The 26033-nt window shown below is 40.1% G+C and overlaps 2 protein-coding genes across 2 annotated transcripts in view; one reads left to right on the top strand and one right to left on the bottom strand.

Annotated features, from left to right (window-relative positions):
* Nucleotides 1-231: 231 nt before the first annotated feature.
* Nucleotides 232-2685, bottom strand: LOC134617308 (zona pellucida sperm-binding protein 4-like). Its single transcript, XM_065469519.1, has 8 exons — nucleotides 2406-2685; nucleotides 2130-2317; nucleotides 1934-2031; nucleotides 1291-1448; nucleotides 1025-1217; nucleotides 801-948; nucleotides 646-721; nucleotides 232-350 (listed from the first exon to the last, which is right to left on the bottom strand). The coding sequence occupies exons 1-8, from the start codon at nucleotides 2683-2685 to the stop codon at nucleotides 232-234; spliced, it is 1260 nt and encodes a 419-aa protein (XP_065325591.1).
* A 502-nt stretch (nucleotides 2686-3187) lies between these two features.
* Nucleotides 3188-26033, top strand: part of clcn2a (chloride channel, voltage-sensitive 2a) — a 34825-nt gene continuing 11979 nt past the window's right edge. The window contains exons 1-11 of the mRNA XM_063461744.1: nucleotides 3188-3353; nucleotides 13053-13184; nucleotides 14000-14128; nucleotides 14469-14602; nucleotides 14963-15041; nucleotides 17363-17394; nucleotides 17850-17928; nucleotides 20679-20804; nucleotides 22228-22312; nucleotides 22763-22864; nucleotides 25361-25463. Of these exons, the coding sequence (XP_063317814.1) occupies nucleotides 3188-3353; nucleotides 13053-13184; nucleotides 14000-14128; nucleotides 14469-14602; nucleotides 14963-15041; nucleotides 17363-17394; nucleotides 17850-17928; nucleotides 20679-20804; nucleotides 22228-22312; nucleotides 22763-22864; nucleotides 25361-25463 (1167 nt within the window). The remainder of the gene's footprint in view (nucleotides 3354-13052; nucleotides 13185-13999; nucleotides 14129-14468; nucleotides 14603-14962; nucleotides 15042-17362; nucleotides 17395-17849; nucleotides 17929-20678; nucleotides 20805-22227; nucleotides 22313-22762; nucleotides 22865-25360; nucleotides 25464-26033) is intronic.

The raw sequence follows: 26033 nt of genomic DNA, 5'->3' as shown, positions 1-26033 counted from the left end.
ATAGATTTCCAAGCATCTAGATGTAATGCAATCTTGCTGCCTTGTCAGCAAGAATCAGGAAAACAGGGTGGCACCTTCATCATGTTACCGGCTTGACTTTGCAGAATATCTACCTCAGCAAAAGTTAGTCACCTTCAAGCAGTGATTTGAGACAAACCCAGTTGTTCAGCATGAGCTTTTAACAAGCTTTTTATTAAAAGTGACAGCCAGAAATGGCGTGCCAGTGGCGGGTCATCCTTTCAGTTTAGCGTTCAGTGCTGCTGTGGTCTTCTCAGTCAGGATCACTTCACCACTTGAGACTAGACCCCTCTGGCTCTGGGAAACTTTCCTTGCTGCAGATACTGCTCTTCCTGCAAGGCAGACATTTTTTCTTTAAGTGCTGAAAAAGAAAATCTTACAGAAGTGCATAAATGAATATGTAAAGCTAAATATTCTAGATGCCATTTCAGCTCTTCCAGGGGGAAGCCTTTCTACCTTTGATTTAAGCATGCAAATGCCAATTTCAGTGCGATCTGCCTTCTTGAAGTGGAAAGCGCTGGAAAGTTTTGCTAAACTTGCATAAAGCTGGAGACTTCTGGAGTTGTGTAAACTTAGAGATCAGAATGCCAGGCAGTTTAAGTATTAAACTACAGTCAAGATACTCACGCTGTCGATGACAGTACTGCTCACAAGAGTCCATACTGGTTGGATAGCAAACAGCTGTGGTGCAGTGGATGAACACCTTTTTTAAAAAGAAGGTACATTTGGTCAAGAAAACAGTTTCTGTGAAGGGAACCCAATTTAAGTAAGCTCTGCTGTACCCTGTCTTTCTGTGGAAAGAAGTCGTTTGGATCCACAAATGTGAACATCTTTATGACAAAACGTTTGTGGTGCGTCGGGTACTGAAGCCCAGAGGAGCCGTCCACATGAACCACTGTGGTCAGGTATTTGTCATCATGGTACGGACACCTGCAGCCAAGAAGAATCCACCTTAGCACAAAATACAAATAAGTGTACAAAGTTGTATCAGTTTGCTTTTATATACCCATTAAACAGAAGGTCCCACTGTGGCAGGCTGTCAGGATTTGGGTTGGAGGTGGCCCAGCAGTGCTCCAAGTTCAGAATGATATTTGGGTCGGACCTTGCCAAGATGCGCACCTCAACATAGACAGGTTCCCGTAACACTTTGGTGATTGGGTAGTCTGATGGGGCATAGAAGGAGCTGTACGCTGCCACTTCTGCAAGCAGAGTAATAGTTTTAGTGCAAACAAGTTCATTTCTGTACCGCTTCATAGGGGTCATGCGACTCACCCTCCACACATCCTTTTGTGCGGCACTGTCCACTTCCCAGTCTGAGCTCCACTCTGAGAGGTCCTGCAGCAGCAACCGGTACGGGAGGAGGAACAGGGTTCACCTCCAGGATGAGAGCCTCTGTGGCTGTGCCGGAGTACCGACACTGGAACAGTAGCCTGTCGGCAGAGCACAACTTTGCGGTATTTAAGCAGTCAAAGGCCTACTTAAGTGTCAGTCCCTTTAAGAGTTAAATGATAGAATGAATGGAAAACTACAGGTTAATTGCTTTGTAGTGTGGCACGATAACAGAGGCACTGGTTCTAGATATTAGTCCAATAGGATTGACAGGTTCTCTCTTTCAAGTCCAACATGTACCCACTGAACTGCTTAAGCTTTTTGGAAATTATACTTTAAACATGCACCATCAGAAGTGTGAACCTTTTAGGGATGGCCGTCATTTTATTTATAGCACATTTAAACAAAAGCTGACTGGCAGTGCTTTAGAGACAGCACATTTACATTGCAGCTGCCAAAGGAGAAAAAAGTTTACAATACATGAAGCTAAAGGGGGTTTTACATTGACTCAAATAAAAATAAATAATCAGTGCTTTTGTGTTGTCATTGTGTTCAGAATTTGCCAATTCCCGTTTGACAGACTCACTCAAAATGGCTGTCCCTGGTAATTGAGCCTTTTAGGCCAACTCCTACTTCATATGAAGACGACATGTGGTTTTCATAAACCACAAAACCATCCTCCTCCTGTGGAAAGAGGGAAAAAAAATGACTATGTTCAAGTGATGAATCAGATCAGATTGTATTTTCATATCAAAGATGGTCTAGATAACCCTCCACCCTACCGTAACTGTGGTGCCACATGCTGTCACAGGGAACTGAAAGATGACAAAGGCAGAGGTGCTGTCGACAGGGGTACAGAAGACATCGTCAGTCTCCAGCAGGCCGATTGAGTCCAGTTCTATGGGTGGCAGGGTGGCATCTCTAGCCACAACCACCACAAACTGGCCATCCCTGGTACACTGCACAGTCACTGGGAGACAAGACAATAGATGGGTGAAGGTCTGCTCAGTTTCACATGTCCACCAACATGAAAAGAAACCTCACCGAAGCACAAATACCTGTTTTCCCATAGTAGCACTGTAGCCCATCAAAGCAGCAATTCATTTTTTCACATTGTTCAGGGGTCAGATCTGGAGTCCCACACCGGATCTTCTGAGCCTCCTCTACCAGGCATTTATCAAGAGGAGCTATAGTTGGAGGGACATTTGACTGTTGTTGAGACCACTGAAAAGAATGAGAAGTTTGAGGTTTCTGCAGAGGAATCTTCCAGGAATGCTGCGCAGTAACACAACAAACACAAACAACCACAACACTAAACAGCAGCTTGAAAAGCTTCATTATGGTGTTAATAACTAACTACACACTGGCCAAATCTACAACAACCACATCTATGGCTGGGATGCAGTCTTTATACGTGATTGATTGTGTGTAGTTCGCTATGAACACCGCCTCTCATTGTTAGTAGTCAATTGTGTGCCAGCCCTGCAGAGTTAATCAGCTGGGAGCTGACAGGTGGAGCTTATTGTCTGCTCATCTGTCTGAAAAGAAGTCATTACACGACTGCTGAGTCAAAGCTGAGTGATTTTTTTTATTTATTTCTAAAGGAGAATTAAAGAGGAAAGCTGTGAATGGAGTTTCTATTTGCAGTCAGTGAATTTTCCACAGCTGGGTCTGTTTACTCAGAGCTTGAACCTTAGCGTGTTTACGCTGAATGTATTATTGTGACCCAACACAGTATTAATTTTTAAAGTGGAAAACATGCTGTATCACACTGACATTTTCTACACTGCCTTCCTCTGTTACTACCAGTGTAAAAACTTTTTCCTTTTCATCTATTCAGATGTATGGGCGGTACACCCAGGAGCTGGGTGTGTTTGCCAAGGAGGAGGCGGCGCGCCTACGTGATGGAGGGGTGCGGGATGGCGGTGGCATGAGGAGGAACGCCAGCGTTCGTAGTCGTGCTGATCTTCTGGAATATGAGAAAGACCCCTGTGCAAAGTGCCAGTGTAAGTGACGATCACTCTTTTAACCCCTAACCCACATATTAATTCATAAACCACATACAGACAAATTTGATTTTAGGTGGGCCAGACCAGTAAAACGGTTTCTACAAAATGTTTCAGTTTTTCTATTTTCACCTATTCAGTTTATCTAAATGATATTTATGTATCACTAGTTCACAACAGTCACCTCAAGTCACAAAGACACTGCAGTACAAGCTACTGTTGTACAGTACTGTGCAAAAGTCTTGAGGCAGTCCTCATTTCTTTGTATTTTGTTGGGAAAATGGGAAAAAGGTGCAGCAATTTATTAAAACGTGCAAATGTGCCTGGAAATACAGTACATCATGCAAAAACAGAGTTCGTATACTTCTAACAAGCTTGAAAGTCAATATTTGATATGACCATATTTATTCTTCAACATAGCCTGAACTCTCTTAGGCAAGCTTTCTTGTAATTTCTTCAAGTACTCTTCAGGAATAGTTCTCCAGGCTTCTTGAAGGACATTCAGAGCTCTTCTTTGGATGTTGGCTGCCTTTTGTTCCCTTCTCTGTCACAATGATCCCACACTGCTGCTCGAAGATACAATGGTTCTTTTAAGTTGTCTGCTACGTGTAGATACAACACTTGTTCGTCCCTTGAGTTTGGTGCCTTTTTATCCTTGAATGATTCATAGGTCAGTGTTGAGAGGCTTAACAAAACAAAACAAAAATTTCCTCTGAAAATGGTCAGCTACAAGAACTGGAGTGAACAAAACCGCCAATGTCAATATAAGAAGTTTGAAAGACCTTCAGAAAGCCTGGAGAACTATTTAAAAAATGCAAATCATAGAAACATATCAGCATGGTGTAGTGTGGGTAATGTTTTTAAAACTGACAATGATTTAGACTTTAGAGTTTGGACAAACACGGCCATCTCATGATCTGCTACAACAATACTTTGTGATTAAGAATAAAACCGTTCTTCTCTCCTGCTGGACTCTGCAGAACTCTTTGTAAGGCTGAATGTTTGATACTCCTCCTTCAGACTCAGGCTTGCAAGGAGAAACTGTGCAGGTAGTGCCTGAAGGTCAGACCAATGTAGTGATTAACTAAAGTGAATCGTGTGTGTGCACACCCCTAAAACTGTGATTTCAGCTCTCCACTGAGCATTAAAGTCGTGTGAAAGTAACGACTTCTTGAAGTACAGCACAGCAGCTACAAGAGATGGAGAAAAAGGTCCTACATATTTATAGTTTCCTGATAGTATTCCCGATGGTGTCGGACTTTTACGTCCAATAAAAGTTCCTCAGTTTAAGAGTCCCAGCCTGGCAGTGATCAGGACAAAAAGGCAGAACTGAGGCTGATAAACGTCTTAAAGAGTAACACCCCCACATAACTAACAAGAACATCATTTGCATTAAAAAACTTGACTTTCCTTACAGAATAGATCATTTACAGGTCACAGTAAGATTTTCTAAAAGGCTAATTTTGAGTGTTTTTCTGCTCACACCATACTACCTGCATGCGACTTGCATGTTTTATAAATGAAGTCCAAAGAGAAGAATTAAATGTGTCTGATCTGAGCAACGACCTCCAGACACCAAGGACTGTCTCAATGTCAAAGGCAGGGACAGCGTCCTCTGCTGGCAGCCAGTGGCCCAGATTGTGTTTGCCAGTGTGTGAGTGTATCTGATTGCTTCACTTTGTGTTTACGTTTGTTTATGTGAGCAAAACGCTGATCTGAGCTGTCAGGTTATTTTATGTCTAGTCTTCCCAGATGACTGCAGATAAAGGAGTGGCACCAGCAGAGAGCTCCACTTGAGACCGATGTACTCTACAGTAATGGAGTGTTATGTGTATTTCTGTGTGTATGTGTGCATCTTCCAAATGTGTTTTGAATGACTGTGATATTGTTTTTCAAAAAGTCACACTGTATTTGTCATTTTTCAAAGCTATCAGCTCTACAGATGAACTCATCGTATCTTAATCAATCCAGGCGAAACCTTACAGATGAATACGTATCTTAAAGCTGGAGTGTCTGTCGAGTGAGGAAATATTTTAGTGTCTACTTCAAGTTGAGTCGACCTTCTTTCCAGAGCCTTGTACTACAAAGTGAGTTTAACACAGCCAGGGTATCTTTTTGTTATCTGAATTCACTTACCCTAACACAGGCATTCAGGATAGGCAGCAACACAAAGGTAACGATCTCGCTGAGCTAAGCCAGGGTTTCCCTGCACATTCACGTGAAAGAGGTGGTGTTGGCAGCATCTGACCATTCACAAGAATGGCTGTGCTTTCAAATGAAGAACTTAAACTATACTATGGGAAAAATATGACGAGGTTAAACACAGCAACACAGCTCCTGCAGACAAATCAGCAGTGTGAGTTTGCGTGAGAGGAAAAGCACTTTAGAGTAATATTGTATTAAGAGTGTCTGCTTTAAGTGCTTTGGTCAGTAAGGTTGGAAAAGAGCTGCTATATTAATAAAGTGTAGCCTATTTATAGCCAGGAAAGAAAGCCAGTAAAAATGCATAGTGTGTGAGTTAACAGACCTATCAATAACACGGCTCTGTCGTTAAGATAAGGGAGAGTGGGAGACTCTGATAGATTATAACGAGTATTTCATTAAATTGATGTTTAAAAGATAGTTTTAGTTTTTGTTCTTTTAGCAGCAGCCTCAGTGGTGTTTAACAGCCTGACAGTAAAGAACAAATCTAAAAACTGAACTCAAACTTAGGCTTAGTTTACGTGCAAGTTGAAGATGAGGTCAGCCAGAACATGTTATATTATGATGTCCATATACCCAGTAAGAAGTGATCCACAACTCATAGTATTATCCAGGGTTAACCTGAAAGTTGCCTGGATAAAAGAAAATCATGCCTCGTAGTACAGACCTCTGCTGTGGCATTTTGGTTGGTAAAATGAGGAATCTGATTTATTCAATTTATTGATTTTTGTAATTTCTGATTTTATGGATCAGATCAAATACATTTTTCCAAAGCACTTTATATTATAGAGTAAAGATCCTATGATAATAAGAATTCTTAAGGTTTGCTTTGCTCCATTTGCATTTATTGCCGACACCATCAGCACTTGCAGCTGTAGAAGTTTAATAAAACTGTCTGTGCCCACTCTCTACAGTTTGTGTCAAAATTGTTTTTTTTCTGCTTAGACTCCAAATTTGGTAAAGTGTGAACATGCAAACAAGGGCCCCATTTTTAAATTCACTTTAACTTGCACTCATATTTGTTTAATGTATCATTTTCATTTAGCACCACAGCTGAAGGCCTCCTTCCTTATAGTCGTGTGGAAAAAGGCTTTAAGAAAATAAAAGTAAAGTAAGCAGCCTCAGATGAACAACAGCACATGACATATTACACCATGTCGTTGTTTATTTAACAAAAGTGAAGGAAAAAAGCAGGAGTCATGTGTGGAAAATTAAGTACGCCCTTACTATATTCCATATGAATTAAGGAGGTTAAGTAGCAGCCACGGCCACAACCTATTTGTCAAAGCAGACGTTTTGACACTTTGCAGATCTGGAGCATTCAGATGTGTGTCTAACATGATGTCATAGAGAGACGGCACGGCTTTTGGAAGTATTGAGAAATGGCTCTCTTAAGTGTTCCTTTGAGTGGCTCAAAGATTACGGCCATTAAAATTTGTTTTTCAGACCTTTTTCTCGTGTATAGAGATTCCTCCCAATTCTCTGAATCTTTTCATGATACTGGCACTGTGGTGCAGTGGTCTTAACTCACAACAAGAACTATCCTGTGTGGACTGCATGTTCTCCTTGTGTCTGCATAGGTTTACTACTGGTGCTCTGGCTTCCTCCCACCATCCAAAACATAGATGATGGGTTAATTGGTGATTCTAAACTGGCCATAGATGTGAGGTGGATAGAGGTCTGAATGAATGCATGGTTAAATGTGATCATAGTGTAAAAGAGCTGTAAATGTTAGCCAGTGTCAGTCCACTGTGTACAGAAGATGAAACTCCTTATCAGTATAGCAAACTGTTAAGAGTGGCCAGATCCTCATTATCTTTACCCTTGAAATAAGTAACAATAAGGACTTAATAAGGCAATATGATTGATTATTCCCAGTTTTTGTTGCTTAACCTAATTTCTTTCAAGATATTCCCCACAACAGAAGCTTTAGCATCACATACCTTTTCAGTCTTTTGTCTTTATTTTTTGTTTCTTTGCTTTATTAATGTCTTTTTTCCCCTCCATTTTGCAATTTCTACACTTTTTTGGAAACAGGATTATAAATACTTAAAATTTCCACTTGCAGTTTACCTGATTGTTTTTCAGGGGGGACACAGATTTATTGAACTCTATTAGTAACTGGGGGAAAAAGTTATGTGAGACAAACAACAGAAAATAAAGTGTTAAAATAAATAATCACTCTCAGGGATGACTCTCGACAAGGCAATAGGAGGGAAAGGCAGTGTTTGTTTTTACTCGTGCTTGCGTAAGTGAGCCAGCGTGGCTGCTTTCCAGTATCCATCTCTGCCTCTTTGCCCTTGTGACTAGTGATCTGATTAAAGAGCAATAGATTGCACTATAGGTGAAAGCTGCGCTATATCAGCACAGCGTTGCTTGCTGGCTGTAACGGAAGCCATTTAAAACAATCAGTCAGATCAGCAGCCAGCCAGAGTGATTTGTGTGTTCACTGTCTGCCGTGTGTGCTCATAGATCAAGAGGTGTTTGTATTTTTAGACTCATCTTTGGAGAGGCGCTCAGGCTGGCCGGGCACCGCTGCTTTCATTCTTAGGTAATGTGTACTGAGAGAGCCTTCAGATTTGGTGGAAGTGGGAGTTTTAGTGCTTTCCTCTCATGCATCTGTGTGGGAACATCATATCTGTGGGTGATGGACTAGTGTGTGCCTCGGTTCGTATCAGTAGTTGGAGGTTTTTGAACAAGACAACCTACACATGCAACTAAAGACTGTGCTGCTGAGCTACAAAACATGTACTCCCCTCACTGTGATTATTTTTGCCTCACAGAGTGAAATTTTGGTGCATTTTTGTAGCAGGTATTAATCAGACCTGGGACTGCAGGTTATTCCAAGGTTCAGCCTCAGTGAATAATATCACAGCTAGTGTTTCACTGTACATTCGAGGACTGTAAATCTTTGAAAAGGGCTGTAGGTGAAAGATCTCCTGCATTTTCAACATTATTAATGATTAGGGTGATGCAATGCAGGACTCGCAGAGGTGGAGAAAGTGTCTGGCGTTGGGTGTGATTTTTAGTGCGGGATCAGGAGAAGACATCTGTGAACGCCACTGAGCCTGCGGATGTAAGTGTGAGCCAAGATGCACATGGAAGTATGTGGTGGTGCAGGTGCCAGACTGTGTGTGTGTGTGTGCGTGTGTGTGTGTGTTGTACTTGTATAGCTGCCTTTATGAGGACCCCTACAAATTCTAAGACCATCAGAGTGGGGACATTTTTGCTGGTTTCAAGTCAAATAAGGGACACTTCATACTCCAGTTTAAACGTATGCATTTTTCTCTTTTGCCTGTAGTGCTGTTTATCCATCTAGGTTGCTGTTATGTGAGTTGCCCAGTTTTGCTTCAGTATAATGGAGCTAAACAGGACCTGCCAAAAGAACCCTAAAAAGAGGGTAACTCAGCAAAGCAATGTAGAGGATTAAATGAAACTACGGGTGCCCTTTTATGATTAGGGTTCATATTAAAAATATGTTTAGATTACGCACTTTGTTGTGATAGTTAAGGTGAGGTTAAGAGGCTAGGGAATGCATTACGTCAGTGAATGTCCTCTTAAAGATTACGTGTGTGTGTGTGTGTGTGTGTGTGTGTGTGTGTGTGTGTGTGTGTGTGTGTGAGAGAGAGAAAGAGATTAAAGGGAATACATACAGAGAATCTCTGAGAATTCCCCCTCTTTCTTTTATAAAAGAGTTTCAACTGAACTGTCAAGTAAAATGACACAATCTAGAAAACCATGTCATCTCATGTGTTCACTTAGATTTATCTGCTAAATATTTTCCAGAGGCATGTTTTCTTTTTGACTCTGTGTGAGATTGTGTCATGTGTCAGATTGCATGCTTATCCCATGTTCATGTGTAGGTTCTATGCTGGCTGTTTGCCATCCAGCAGGTGGCCTGGCAGCTGGACAGCCTGCCCCATCACGCACACAGTTGTGCCTCATTTCCCTCAGGAGACGCTGCATCCCATTGTGACCCGCTTCCCGGCCTAGAAAGACTGCTGCAAAGTCCTTTCATTTATCATTTTCCTTGTTTTGGTTTTTGAATAGCAGCATGCCATTCAAACAAGATTTAACACGAACAGTTCTTTTTTTGAGCCATATCAAAACATTATACAAGCAGCATAACCACAAGATATCTTGATGTGAAATAATAAATATTATCACATTACACAGTGGAGGCAGAGTAATGTGACTCATTGTGAACTCGGTGAACTCATTGTCATGTTCAAGAAACCAGTTTAAGATGATTTGAGCTTTGTGACATGGCGCGTTGTCCTGCTGGAGAAAGCCATCAGAAAATGGGTACACTCTGGTCATAATCAGAATACTTTATTAATCCCAGAGGAAATGATGTGGTCACAGTTGCTCCAACACAGTTAGAACTGTAACTAATTATAGTACATTAAATAATTCAATAAACTAAAAGTTACAAAATATGGCAAAAAAGCTCTAAGAAATATAAATAGCTGTGATGATAAATATCCCAGTATATTACACAAAAATAAATATATAAAGTTGACATTAAGATGCCCTTCTTATCATATTGACTTTTCTCTGTAAAGAATGTGATATTAAGGGTGTGCAAATATTGCAGTGCATACTTGTGCTTTAGATGGAGGAATTGTACAGCGAGATGCCACAGGCAGGAATGATTTCCTGCGTCATTCAGTGGTGCATTTGGGTAATATCAGTCTCTCACTTACTCTGTGACTGGCCAGCACATCATGGAGTGGGTGGGAGGTATTGTCCTCTCGGTAGCTGGCCTTGTGGATCAGTTTATTGAAGCCAGTGGGGATACAGCTAAAGGGATGGACATGGTCAGCAACAATTCTCAACTAGGCTGTGGTTTTTAAACTATGTTCATTTGGTACTAAGAGGTACCAAGTGTGCCAAGAAAATGTCCCCCACACCATTAGCTCACTACCATCAGCTTGAATCATTGATACAAGGCAGGATGAGTCTTTCATGTTGTTTACCACAAATTCTACAATCAGAACTCAAGACTTAGACCAGGCAGTGTTTTTTTTAATCTTCTGTTGTCCAATTTTGGTAACTCTGTGTTAATTATAGCCTCAGTTTCCTGTTCTTAGCTGACAGGAGTGGCACCTGGTGTGTTCTTTTGCTGTGTAGCCCATCTGCTTCAAGGTTTGACATGTTTTGCATTCAAAGATGCTCTTCTGAATATCTTGGAGTGGTTCTTGGAGTTGCTGTTGTCTTCCTACCAGCTCTTTGGCATCAATAAGGCATTTTCACCCAGAGAACTGCTGCTCACTGGATATTTTCTCTTTTTCAGGCCATTCTCTATAAACCCCAGAGATGGTTGTGTAGGAAAATCCCAGCAGATCAGCAGTTTCTGAAAGACTCAACATCCAATAACTATGCCACACTAATTTCAGTGCTCTGTTTGACCTTCAGCAGATTGTTTTTAACCATGTCTGTAAATGCATTGAGTTGCTGCCACGTGATTGGTTTCATTTAAAAATTATAAATCATTTCATAAGACAGCTCAGTACTTAAGCTTTTAGCAAATGTCACAAACAGCATCGTAATGAACATTTATTTCCAATTAGTCACATAATGAGTGACGAATATCAAACTTTTTCCTCTACAACCGTTTCCATTTCCTCTACAAACAAGCTGAACAATTAACAAAAAAGTGTTTTTGGTTTCTCACTTGGCTGTAACGCTGTCATGAAGTGTGGATCTGGCAAATGTGTTAGTAGCACATTTTTAGCTTCTCTGGGGATAGGCACATCTATGAATGCTCTGGATATTTGTGAATTCCAGGCTTTGGCAGTGTCCGCAGACAAGAGAGGAGAAATGAGTCCAGCGATGCTTCTTTTAGCTGACCTAACCCAGAGTTATAGATTATAATGTAATAGTAGAATTTATAACCATGACCTAGCTTTTTTTTGTCTTGATATTCTCATATTTGAACTGGATGAAGATAATGTGATTCTCTCATGTGCAAAAATGATAACATCTCTCTGCTCACTGCATCTTTTTAGTCTCTTGTTTTCTTCATTAAAATACACATAAAATCACTCAAATTTTGTCCAGTGGTGACCTCAAAATGTATTCAGTTGTTTTTTTATTTAAAACTAGTGTAACCCCGTGATGTCTCATGCTCCCTACAACCACTCTTTTACAATTTGAACCCAGTGAATCCTGGCAGTGTCATCTATAAATATGCCTATAAAAGAGAACTCCACTGGTAGAAACACCTTTTTTGGCAAATAATGTTTCTGAACCTAAACTTGACCACCTGAAGCAACTCCAAATCAAAACACCACCCCTACAGGCTTGTACGGCAAGCGCTAGTCGCAAGGGGTGCATTGCTTCATCCAGCTCTCTTCTTACTCTGATTTAACCTTCACAGTGAAACAGGTCAAATCTGGAATCATCAAACCACATAAGCTTTTTCCATTGCTCCAGGGTCCAATCTTTATGTGGCAAATTGAAGCCTTTTTTCCAGATTAGTCTCACTGATAAGTGTTTTTCTTAAGTCTACACAGATGTTTATTGCCAATCCCTTCAGATCTCTTTGCAGTGTATGTGTCGAAATATAGTCGTGAGTTCCATATTTCTTCTTAAAAGATGATAGTTCACCACTATCTTTGAACTGTTATTATAATAGTTTCAGCAGTCTCCTTAATTGTTTTCATCGTTTAATGCTGGCCAATAATTTAGTTACTCACTGTCCCATTTAGGGTTAAATAACTTGTTGCCAGCTGAAACATATTAATTAATGCAACCAATGGGTGACTGAGTTTGTAGGACCAAAAGAAATTAAGTTCCTTGAATGCAACTAGTTGTTGTTTATTTATATTACTGAGTTATTATTTTTTTCCATATGTACTAGAGTTGAGTGATCATGTGACTTTAACAAAATATGACAATTAGTAATTTTTGTGAGCTTTTTTTTTTAACTAGCTCACAAAGAAATTTAGGTTACATTTACCAAAGAGAAGTCACACTTCTTCTTTAAAAGCTGGGCTATGGCAGGCAAGCATAGTCCTAACAAGCTGGTTAGTCTTTGTAACAGTGATCTGTGGGGAAGCCAACAGTTTTCACTCTAAAAATGTCCATCCATCCGGTTTTTACCGCTTCTCTGGTTTTGCGACCTGAACCTGGGTAGGCATATCTATATAGATATGCTAATATGCCTGTATATGTAGTAGCCATATGTCTATGCATATTATGTTTAAATGAATGGGTGTATTAATCTTTTATTCATACCTTTTTTAACTCAACCATTCAACATCATATTACAGTTTTGAATCTTTTTTTAAAAGTTTTATTATTTAGACTTCCTTTTTTCAGCTTATTTATAATTCAGTTTGATTATTTATAATTCAGTTTCCTTCTCTCCTCTTTTCTCCTTGACACTGGTGTTTCTTTGAGTCGCATACAAACAAGTATATCTCTGCAGTCTCATCACACCTGGAATTTCTTTACTTTTGATTCCCTCTCTCTGTTTCTCTGTGCCCTCAGTGTGTGCATCTCGCTGCCAGAAGTTCTTGATCTCACGGGTGGGGGAGGACTGGATCTTCCTTATTCTGCTGGGGCTACTCATGGCTCTGGTCAGCTGGGTGATGGACTATGCCATCGCCTTCTGCCAAGAAGGTAGGAAAGAGATGCATACCAAAAACGAGAGAGAGATGCTTGAAAGACTGGACAGACAGCAAATGTGAGGCTGTTCTCACAGGGGCAGCATTAAACCTCGAAGAGTTAGGCTTCATATGAACTGCTAAGAGGTGCATTGTGAAGACAGTTTAATTGTGATGAAATATTGGTTCATAATATTTAGAAATCACTGTTTCTATTCACATTTCAAACAAACTGGGATTTTACAAACATCTGTGATGTGAATAGAAACTATACAGTATTTGATAAAAAAATTCCCAAAATCTCACAATAAATTATAATAAACCAGATTATTTTCCCTGACATTTTTTTTCTAAAAGTGTTCAAACAAAACCAAAACTTGTAAAAAAAAAATAAAAAAAATAAAAAGGTTGACACATCATTAACTTTAACAAAACACTACTCAGCCGTGACTGAGCAAACACGCCCATCTTTTCCGCCCATGCTGATGTTTTCCAGCGCATCCTCTCTGAGCATCAGAACATTTTTGAAAAGATCTTTTTTTCAGGTACGAGTGAAGAAAAGTAGATGGCGAAATACACAGCTGGCTTAGTTTAGTAGCTTTCGTTTTTTTTCCTCTGTTTTTTGAAACTGTAAATTTGCTCGTAGGATGAAAGAGGAGCTGCTGAGGGTGAGGAAATCAAAGGCAGAGATTTGGGGTTAGAGCACAGAGAAGCAGTCGAAGAGAAGAAGAAGAGAAAAGGAGTCACAGAAAATTAATTGGGAATAGTTTTTGACTAGTTTAGTTTTGTACTGCATGATACTGAAATGAAGTTCCTTATATATGTGTGCAGCACAGAAGTGGATGTACGGTGGACTGGACAGTAACTTGCTTCTGCAGTACATTGCCTGGATCAGCTACCCTGTAGTCCTCATTACTTTCTCTGCAGGATTCACACAGATACTTGCGCCTCAGGCTGTGGGTAAGACATGCACACAAAATGTGGACATAAACATATGTATTTATATTCATATTCTAATTCATGGTCTTATTTCTGTGTAATGTAATTGGCTCTGTAGTGCTCCATAAGGGCTCCAAGGACATGTGCTGTATGTCTTAGTGATTGCATCTGCAGGAAATCCATTAAATATAGCTCTGATGAGATGTGCATACTAAAACTATATGAATATCAATCAGCTTTTCCCCTTACTGTCTCCTCTTGCTCTTCATTTATTCCCCCACCCCCTCTGTGTAATTGCTTTCTTTCAACTCATCTTTTCTCTGCACTGCATCATCCCACCTGGCATCTTTTTATTTCTCAGGTTCAGGTATTCCAGAGATGAAGACCATACTCAGGGGGGTGGTCCTGAAGGAGTATCTGACTTTTAAGACCTTTGTTGCCAAAGTGATTGGTCTGACCTGCGCGCTGGGTAGTGGAATGCCTCTGGGGAAGGAGGTAGAGAGTTTATTTTTCCCCTAGCCTTCACCCATTAGAGTCTTCTTGGCTTCACAAATTACAACCAATGAATTAAAGGCTTTTTTGTAGGTCTGGAAGATTTAATAATGTTCTCTCTTCTAGTCTCATTAAAGTCAGAGCTGTCAAAATAAAAGTGTGATTTACTGCTAATAGCAGTTACATTTCCCATCCAGGGTGTAATAAAGCAGTTTGAATATGCATCTGAGCGTGGTTTAATCGTGCAAAGGTTTTTGAATAATGCTCTTGATCTTGGATGCAGCATGCTCTGCTTAGTCTTTAAGTGTGCTTTTAGTCGTACCCTGTCTTCTAATGTCTGCCTTTCTCTATCCTCCCTCACAGGGACCCTTCGTTCATGTTGCCAGTCTGTGCGCCGCTCTCCTGAGCAAATTTATGGCTGCTGTTTTTGGTGGGATTTACAAGGTGAGGATGGAGAACATATTTCAAATTGATATGCAGATGTCCCAGCAGACTGCAGCACAGCACTGTGTTTGAGGGCTTTCCGCTTACTTCTATAAAAAGTGTCATATTATCATCTGTGATGAAATCTAATTTATGAGTTCTCGCATGTCTGCAGCTCAAGTCCACAAATGATTTCAGTCAGTTTGAGCCTCTGATTTTAATGAAACAGAAAAACTGTTTTTGGCTCTTTACAATAAATTAAAAAAAAAAGCTTGAAAAATTGGTGTGAAAAATTTGAAATGTATTTCTGTTTTCTATTCATCAATCATCATCGCTAGTTGTTCATTTTACCCCTTTTGTGCTCACATTCATCTGCAGAGTCACACATGCTGATATTTGTAGTGAGATCTGTTTAGATCCTAACTTTAGCCTCAATATTGGGGAGTGTTTGTTTCCCCAAATTTATGAGTGGGGAAAAGTGAAAGAGCCACTTCCTTACATTACTATCAGAAACACTACAACAACAGATTCATTGTAAAGATAACTGTCACTGGTCTAAACTGTATGAAGGGTCACTACAGGTCATTGCTGCCAAAGACGCTAGGGAAAAATGCGTATTTCCTGATTGGTCGTGATGTGGTTGCAGGCATTGGCTAGGGTACTATCTGTAGCAAAGAGAGTACTACACCAAAACCCTCCTTGTGGTTGCTTTGGCCACTAGTTGAGTAAAAGTTGCACCTTTTGAAATGTGTTGGATGAAGTGATGAAGCATAATTTGAAGGCAGGGAGTCTAAAGGGTGCTAGTTTAACTAAGTTAGTGCATAACGAGAGCTCGATAACTTCTCACAAGAATTGGTGGCCCTCCCTCACCTTATCACACTGCCACTTCAAGACCAGCAGGGGTTTCAGAGGGGCGTAATGAGTTACAAATGAACTCGTTAAATTACACATTAGAAAGTGAAGTAAGGAATAATTCATATTTAGTTTTATTTATATAGTTTTAACTCATAACAACAGTCATATTAAGCCACTTTCAATTGTAAGGGAAAGACTATAAGATATAAGATTGGTTGGGAATGGTGGGAAGGAAGAACTCCCCTATAAGAGGAAGAGACCTGCAACAGAATCAGGTTGAGGGAAGGGCAGCAGATGATATTACAAAAAAAAACAAACCACAAGTTAATGATCTTTAGTAGTGGGTTAACATGAACGAGAAGTAAAAAAAAAAAGTGGTGGGGGGGTTCTTAGTAGTACCTGTGCGATGCTAGCTAAATCACTGTGACTTTTACTTTCTACAGTAATTAACTAACACAATAAAACAGACCAGTCAGATTTTCATGTATGCTGCATGTATGTTGGAACTTTTTTTTGGAAACCTGGACTGTAAACGTGCCTGCCATTGAAGCACTTTGGGTCAACTTCTATTGTTTAAATGTGTTACAGGCTATAAATCAAATGGTAATGACAGTGAACATAAAAGGTTCAGACATTTTCATAGTGCATGTTTGAGGTATATTTTTTCATTTCTAAAAAAAATCATTTATGTAACACAAGTCAGTGGGTTACATACTTACAAGATGCAACAAAGTATGGCACTGATTCAATATCAAGTCCCTGAGAATGAGCCTTAAGCGAAACTGAGCTAAACTACTTTATCATTTCTGTGTGTAAACTCAAACCAGCAGACGAAGAGCCTACATGTGAGTGTGTACCACGCTTTGCTGAAAGACTGCCGCTGATATGTACACATACACGTTAACTCACACAAGTGGGAGGCAAATAAAAGCAAATGTGGAATAAATCATGTAAATCCTTAAGCCCGTAATTTCATGATTTATCACCTTCCTCCTTATTTGAGTATAATCATTGTGAAGGGCGAATAACACACGCACATGCAGTTTTTAAAAAATCTTTGACATTTCTTCGACTTTCTGCCGTTCCCCAGGACGGACTCTCACCTCCACTCATGTGAGACTTCACCCTGAGCTTCTGTCTATTTCTACACTGGATACTGTGATGTGCCTCTCCTCCTTGCATCAACAGCCACATCAGCGTGGAGGAAGATAGACTGCAGTGATGTGAAGGAAGAAAAACACGTGTCAGCACAGTTAGAACGACTCAAATAGTGCAGGGACCACTAAACCTAATCAGTCTGGAAAAATGTTAATTCAGTTCACAGTAAAATCAGGACTGTGTTTGCTGAAGCTCATTCGCTGCTTGTTTGAGTCTGCTTGCTTTGAATAATAACTTGGATGTCTTCCAGGAGGAAGTAAAAAAACATACATTTAAAAAAAAGGTAACCACTACACTCACACATGTCTGTCCTCTTTTCACTTTTACTGCTAAAGGAAGAGCCCTTTGAAGGAAGCAAGGTACGAATGCATGACTCGGATAGTTTCTTTATTTCCAATCCCATCAACATTCATTCAAGCTGTCCATTTGAGAGCTGAGACAGATTGATGTCTTTCCATTTGTCTGCGCTGTGTTAGATTCTGTTCAGTGAACCGTCGCAGAGAGGCATCGATCTGTGTTGCTTTTGCTTCGACACAAACATCTCATTTCATGATTTCAACCCTCAATCATGGTTTTTCAGTTATAGCCTCCCATCAAACTCCAATCATATATAAGTAATCTCATCGAATGTGCGCAAACACAGCAGCTTTGCAGTCAAACTGCTGCGTTTGTAAAATAAAACTGGTTCTGGATGTATGTTTGTGGCATTTGCAAATAAACGTGCACCTTTTGGGATTTGAATGTGTGTGTATTTGCTTGAATGCACTGCTCTGCGTGTATTGGTATCTGCGTGTATCTGACCCTTGTTGGACAGAATGAGTTGAGGAACACGGAGATGCTGTCGGCTGCCTGTGCGGTGGGTGTGGGCTGCTGCTTTGCTGCCCCTATTGGAGGTAAGTCAACACGACTGTAGCCTCTGATTGAACTGGATTTAATTATGTGAGACATTTACAGGAGCTAATTAGATAAAGAGAATATTTACCCCACTAACAGCCGAAGATGCCAGTCTTAGTCAGTATATTTGTCTAAATCCAAGGTTCTCAAAGTCTGGCTCTCAGTCTTATGGCTGTCCATAGGAAGGAATATTGCGCATTTCATTCATTAACAGCTTATGTCATCCTATGATACAGCAGCACATAACAAGACCAACTCTTCTCTCCAGTTTTAGCACTTTTCTTTTAATGCTTGATGTCAAAATGCATTTTTTTTAGGCTACACGTGAACATGCCATGAGGATAAAATATTTATTAATACAGTTGTGGTCAGATATTTACACATACTCATCATGGATATGACAGTCATGCTAATTTTGTCCTTTTAATGATTTCTTTGAACTGTACTGGTTTTTTTTACAGAGTGGAGTGAGTGTACGGCATACACCGTTTCTAACTAATATCTCCTCTTCAAATGCTCTTTTCAAGCTTTGCTGGAGTTTTAACCTCTTCAGACCTTTTCCTCTCCTCCACACGCTCCTTAATTGGGTGAAGTTGAGCCGGAAACTTTGCTCTATTTGTCATTTAGTTAGGAGAACTTAATTGGTAGACTGACACGTTCTGGCCTTCTCCAGGATCCCAATTAAACATATTACACACAACATTTTAAATTGGATTGTAACCACAAAACAACCAATCTTATACAGCTACATATAGATTAAGATATGTGTAACACCATATTTGGTCCTGAGGGTACACACGTCTTCTTTTAGGCCCTCCACTTTGATTGATTGATTGATTGATTGGCTTAAACCCACATGACTATATGACCCAACCTATTGTATGTATGCCTCTTTGGCTTTATATGTGTATTTGAATGATCACTTGTTTTGTTTTTCTTTTTTTCTACTTAATACCAATCCTCTTTAACTGCTGTCGACAACATATTTATTTTGATAGACCGCCACAGCTTTAACAGTGAAGTTAGCACTGCTGAAGTTTTAACACCTTCAGCTCTTCCGTTCTCACCGTTTTAGCAGACTAAACCTTCCTCATACTGATAAATGAAGTTGGCTTCAAGTTCAAATGTAAATCTACCGTATTCACTGATGGTTTATATACAGTCCCATGTGGAACTACATTAAAACTTTAAAAACTGGTTTTCATTCAGAGAAGCAAACTCTGTCATCTGCCAAATGCTCATGTGTGCATGAATGTTAATGTTTCCTGTAACCTTTGGATAACCTTTTGAGCATTGTTATCAACCTTTACTTGATCAACTCTTTAAATTACTTTGAAAGTGATCTAAATGATATTTTATAATACTAATGCACCAAACTATAACATGAAAACAGTAAGGAATTGTTGTACTTAGCGTTAAACATACAGATAATTCTCAAATTTGTGGTGCTTTTAGCGACTTTGAGCAGCTGAGGAGCTTCTGCTCTGCAGGAGCTGATAGGGATCAAAGTGGGTTAAAAAAGAGTGATTATTAGATTTATGTCTTTAAATGGATGACGTTGTGTCTTAGTGGTCCTGTTTAACTGTTGGCTGTTGATACTTGTGGTGCAGGGGGGATTAGGATTATGTTTTCTCAAGGGTGTAGGTCATAATCATCCACATTAGATCCACGTTAAAATCCTCAGATTAAAGTGATTTTCCGTGGATGCTCACATGATGAATCATACTTGGTATCACTCAGTGGTTGTTCTGCATTCGACTGCATCTTACCATCTTCTTCAACAGATGGACTCGCCCACTTATGCAAATGCTAAAATTTCCATTTTTTTTCCTGAGAACTTCAAGTACTTCTCGACCTTTGCTCCAATTGTTTATTATTAGGGTGAATTTCCATCTTCTGTTTCATTATCAGATTTTTTGTTAGACCTTATTTTCTTCTTTCTTAATTGATATTCGTCATGAGTCGGGTTGTTCAGATGGTTTTAATTGTCGTGTGAATTCACTTCTATGTTTGAAATTTGCTTGCTAAATAAAGGTGCCCAGTCTTTCACAGCGGTTTGAATAGAGTGACATGTTCTTTAGCATTTTAATCTATGCTTAATGACAATGACAAGACTAATAAAAGCTGTAAAGAGGACCTTAAGTTATAATTATTTTGATCAATGTCTTCTCGTCTGCATCATTTGAGCCATATAGAATGGACGCTTGTGGCCACAAGCGACAAGAGGAACTTGTTTTTGGGGCGTGATTGACACCCTGTCTCATTTATTTAGAACAACTAGACAAACTCATACTGACAACAGTACAGTATGTACTGCACATTCACCGAGACACGATTCATGTAGCTGTGTGGCATTTCCAAACAAGCAAACAAACAGGTCCTGCGAGTTAGAAGTCTTTGTTGGGTTTTTTGCAAAATGCTGAAAATCCATGTGAAAATAACAAAAGATTATAGCCCTGATGATCAGAGCTGAAGTATTTAATTGATTCACTGAGTCACTGAAGCTAAATATGCAGCTACTGTGGCATTTTTATGTTTTTCTAAAATGTTATAGACTGCATGAATCATTTAATGAAGGTCACGATTTTTAGAGATTAACTGATAGTTAAATAATTATAAGGTGAAAGCCTGAGAATAGCTCTTTGCTAGAATATCTGATATGAAATAAAGTTGAGAATCTGCTGTTTTCTTGACTGCAGTTGGGCTCTGGGAACGTCTCACTCTCTGTATGTATGTTTGTGCGTTGCAGGGGTGCTGTTCAGTATTGAGGTCACGTCAACATTTTTTGCTGTGAGGAACTACTGGAGGGGCTTCTTCGCTGCCACCTTCAGCGCCTTCATATTCAGAGTGCTTGCTGTCTGGAATCAGGAGGAAGGTAAAGTACAAAACAGAAAATATCTGTTTATCTACCTGTGAGTTTTTGTGACTCTTCCAGTTCTGGTTCAAGAAAAATATCATAATATGCAATTAAACGAGTTAAGTTAAACTCACCAACCCTTTCATTAGGTACATCTATTCAACTGCTCGTTAAAACAAATCTAATCAGCCAGTCATGTGGAAGCTACTCAATGCATTTAGGTATCTAAACATGGTCGAGATGACCTGCTGGAGCATCAGAATGGGAAAGAAGGGTGATTTAAACAACTTTAAATGTTGCATTTTTGTCGGTTCCAGACTGATGCTCAGAGTACTTCAGAAACTGCTGATCTACACAATTCACACAACTACCTCTAGGGTTTACAGAAAATGGTCTGAAAAAGCAAAAATATCTAGTGAGAGGCAGTTCTGTGGGCGAAAATGCCTTGTTGATGTCAAAGGTCGAAGGAGAACGGCCCGAATGCTTCAAGCTGACAGGAAAGCAACAGAAACCCCAACAAACACTTAATACAACCAAGACATACAGAAGAGCATCTCTGAAATTTACATCATGTCAGTCATTGAAAGAGAGTGCTAAAGCAGCAGAAGATCACACCAGGTGCTGCTTCTCTCACCCAAGAACTGGAAACTGAGGCTACGATTTACTCAGGCTCACCAAAACTGGACAATAGAGGATTGGATAAATGTTGTCTGGTCTGATTAATCTCAATTTCTGCTGTGACCTTCAAATCATAGGGTTAGAATTCAGCATGGACAACATGGAAGTATGGCTCCACCCTGCCCTGTATCAGTGGTTGAGGCTGGTGGTGGTAGTGTAATAGTCTTTACTCTACTATCTTTGCACACATCACCACAACCGACCTGAACATTGTTGCTGATCATTTCCATCCCTTTATGACCACACCATGTCACAAAACTCAAATCATCTCAAAATTATTGTCCCTGAACATGACACTAAGTTCATTGTACTCAAATGACCTCCTTTGGGATGTGGTAAAACAGGGAATTCACATCATGATGGATCAGGATCATCAGGACATGATCAGGATGTGTAGCTGACAAATCCACAGCTACTGTGTGATGCTATCATGTCATGAGAAGTGTTTCCAGCACCTTGTTAAATCTCTGCCATTAAGAATTAATGCATTTCTGAAGACCAAAGTGGATCTCTTTCATATAAAAGGGCGAAATGAATTGAAAAGAGAACCCCTTTCCAATTCATTTTAACGAGTTACTAGGTGTACCTAATATGCTGGCTACTTTAATGAGACTCTATATAAAATGTAATTCAGTATATGTAAGTATATCTTTAAGAGGCATGATGAGGTAAGTGGTTGTCTTTAGTTGTTCAGTTTAAAAGCCAGTTTTCATTCGTAACAGATTGCTGTATAGCAGAGTGAGAACAGTCTTCTTTTTCTCAGAGACCATCACTGCTCTCTTTAAGACCCGTTTCCGTCTGGACTTCCCGTTTGACCTTCAGGAGCTGCCAGCCTTTGCCATACTGGGGTGAGTGTGTTTCTCTGGACTGGCGCCACATTAAACAGAGCCCTGATCCCCGAGCAGCTTCTGTTACTGAGGAGATCTGAGCTCCTTTTCTGCCGTTCTCCCAAGTCTTTTAAGAGTCTGAAGGTTGATTTGTATTCGATGAATGGGGCATGAAATTAACTTTTTACTCTGCTGATTACAAGCAGAGGCTCTGTCCAGATCAGAACGTGCCAAATGTGATTTGTTTGATGTATCTTAATGGAGAGAAACGATGAATTAACATCGGTTGGCTTCCTTGAAAAGAGCTTCCAACTGTGACTGACTTAACCATGCATAGCAAAACTGTAGCTTTGTTTCATTTGTGGTAATTCTTTTTCCATGTGGCTGCTTTTGTTTTGCACCACAATGCTGTTCTGTTTTACCTTCAACAGGCCAAACAAGCCGTGTCTGTGTGTCTGTGTGTGTGTGTAGGATTGCGTGTGGTTTTGGGGGAGCTCTGTTTGTCTACCTGAACCGGCTGATAGTCGAGTGCATGAGGAAGCAGAAGACAATTAACAAGTTCTTGCTGAGGAAGTAAGTATCTCATCCCAGTCTTACACAAAATCATTAAACATTTGTAGATTCATAGACCCAACGTCCCCTTGTCCAGCTTAAAGGAACAGTTTGACATATTTGGAAATTACTCACAGAGTTTGATGAAATGATTAATACTGCACCTGCCAGCAGAAAGCTAGCTTATCTGAGACTGGAAACAATGACTGTGGATCTTTCACAGTGTACTGAAACTAGCTAACCAACTCATCTAAAGCTGACTAATGTATAACATCATTTTTTTTCATGCTCTTACTCTAAGGCACAAACTGTCTCACAAACTCACACACTTTCTCCCTCATCCATCTTCTTTCAGCCGGTCACTTTATGAGGCTCTAAAGCACTTCATCTGCTTCCATCTCACCCTACACTTAGCATCCTGTCACGCTAACCCTCTGCATGTCCTCCTTCGCCACATCCATGAATTCTTTACCAGACATGTCCACTGTCCCTCATCTGCACATGTCCAGACAATCTCAGCCTTGCCTCTCTAACTTTGTCTCCAAACCACTGATTTACACATTTCTAATTCTGTCCATCCTGCTCACTCCCAGCTCTGCCACCTCCAGCTCAGCCCCCTGTCTTTTTATCAGGTCTCACTACCATCTTGTAAACCTTTTCTTTAACTCATGCTGCTGTTCTTCTGTCACAAATCACCCCTGAAACTCATCTCCACCCTCTCCATCCGGCCTGCACTCTCATCTTTGTCTCTCTTGTGTGCAGTCCTTTGCTTTGAATGGCTGACCCCAGGTATTTCAACTCCACCTTCACTACTTCTGCTTCTCCTTCACTGCTACACGAGTTACATCTGCCTCCCTCTCATCTACATACATATATTCTGTCTTACTTCTACTGACTTTTATTCCTCTTCTCTACAGAGCATACCTCCACCTATCCAGAGTTTTCCACCTGCTTCTTACACTCACTACAGAACACAATGTCATCTGCAAACATCAGAGCTCACAGAAGGTCCCACCTGACCTCATCTGTCAACCTATCCAACATCACTGCAAACAAGAAGGGGCTCAGAGGAGATCCCCGGTGTAATCCCACCCCCACCTTGAACCCATCTGTCACTCCTGCTGCACACCTCACCACAGTGTCGCTGTCCTCATACATGTCCTACACCACCCTCACATACCGCTCCACAAAGACACAGTGCAATTCCCTGTTACCTCCTCAAAGCAAACACTGGATCTGTATGAATTCGCACTGCTGCTTATTGATCGTCACCTTTCTTCTCAGCCTAGCCATACCTTCATGGTATGCCTCATCAACTTTTTCCCACTGTAGTTACTATAGCTCCGCACATCCTGTTTGTTCATGAATGTACCAGTACACCTAATCTCCTTATCTGGTTAAAAGGTCCACTACCCTCTCTTCTAGACATCTCCATAGTCCCAGAGTGCCGTGCTTCATCTTCTTCAAAGCTGCTGTCAGTTCATCTCTATTAGTCTCTGCACTTCCTCATTCACTACCTTTCTTCCATCCGTCCTCATCACTCTCATTTTCTTCATCATCTCCTCAAAGTATCTTTCTTCCCGCTCAACTCTTTTCACTTTTATCCATATAAAACTAAAGTGTTACAGCATATGAAGAAAGTCCTTCAAAGAACTTATTGTAAAACAGCAACTTTTCAGGTTGATGTTTTGACTTGTGTACAAAGGAGCCAAATAAAGATAAAGCTTGTAAATCAAGGAGCTTTGAGTGCAAGGCTAGCTGTTTCCAACATAGACTGTATGTAAAAGATGGACATGGCAAGTGTCGCCTCATTTGGAAGCCTCAAGCTGAGCATTTTTGGGTGTCACTATCTGTGGGAACTGGGAAGCTATAAAATGAGTATCATGTTGTTATCAAGAAGACATAAACTAGTGACTGAAATCATAAATTCATTAGGCATTTTACTACAAGCTTAATTTTCCACTAGTCTTTTTTACAACCCTCTGTGGGAAATAGGAAAAAAAGCACTTTGTGTTGGTTTTTTTATTTTCAGACTGGACTGTTCTGTCCGTCATAAATATATATAATTATACTCTTTAGTTTCCAGTCTTTATACTCAGTTAAGCTATCATCTGTTGGCTTTAACTTAATATTTAACAAACTGAAATAATAACAGTATTATGATCTTCTCATCTAACTCTGCCTTAAAACCAATAAGCTTATGTCAGATATTAAAGACACATCTAAAAACACAACCACACACACTGACACATTTTAGCTGGTTAAACTCTAACTAAACACAAGGATCATGAAAATCCTGCCCATGTGCCCCTATGCTTCTATTTAAAATTGGCCTCACACTCTATGTCACAAAGCTAATGTAGTCCTGGGAAATGTAGGTAAATCCCTTGTATGAATTGGGTCGGTTTCACACACGTCATCGGGAGCTATTTATACACGATCTCTCTCTTTCCACACCACCAAGAAATTAGGTATGCACATACAGTGTGTCAAGCACACTCATTAATGACCCCACAGTCCATCTCTTCCTGTCAGGCGTCTGGTGTATCCTGCGCTTGTCACCCTGCTGATCTCCACACTCACGTTCCCTCCGGGCTTCGGACAGTTCATGGCTGGACAGGTGAAAAAATACTTTCACACTCCTTTGACAGTATGGAAGCATGCAATGACTGTTGTGAGATGATTGATGGTCATTTTAAATTAAGCCTACATAAAGGCTTCAAGAGGGCTTAAAGGCTATTCCCAAAGCACGGGGACAGATGTAGTCTAATCACTGGGAATTAGAAAAGGAAGACTGCAGCAAGATCTTAATTTTTATTTATATATACACTTTTTATTATTTATTTCAGCAGTGAAACTTTGCATCTGGGAGTGGAGTGGGGATGCTCCAGAACTTTTCTTCAGTATTAAAAGCAGCTGTCAGTTCAATTCTATTTCACTTTTATCGCACCAAATCACAACAACAGTTGCCTCAAGGCACTTCATATTGTAAAGTAACAATCCCAACAATCAGAAGACCCCCTACGAGCAAGCACTTTGCAACGGTGGGAAGGAAAAACTCTCTTTCTACAGGAAGTGATAGGAGAGGGACAGGACAAAAGACACACTGTAGAAGTCACTTATTATTATTAACTAATTATTAAATACAAAGTGATGTATAAACACATAGTGAGTGAAAAGAGATGAAGAA

This window comes from Pelmatolapia mariae, linkage group LG18 (assembly GCF_036321145.2).
Source record: "Pelmatolapia mariae isolate MD_Pm_ZW linkage group LG18, Pm_UMD_F_2, whole genome shotgun sequence".
NCBI lineage: Eukaryota > Metazoa > Chordata > Actinopteri > Cichliformes > Cichlidae > Pelmatolapia > Pelmatolapia mariae.
Note: the sequence above shows the minus strand (reverse complement) of the source record. Positions and strands in the feature narration are given on the sequence as shown.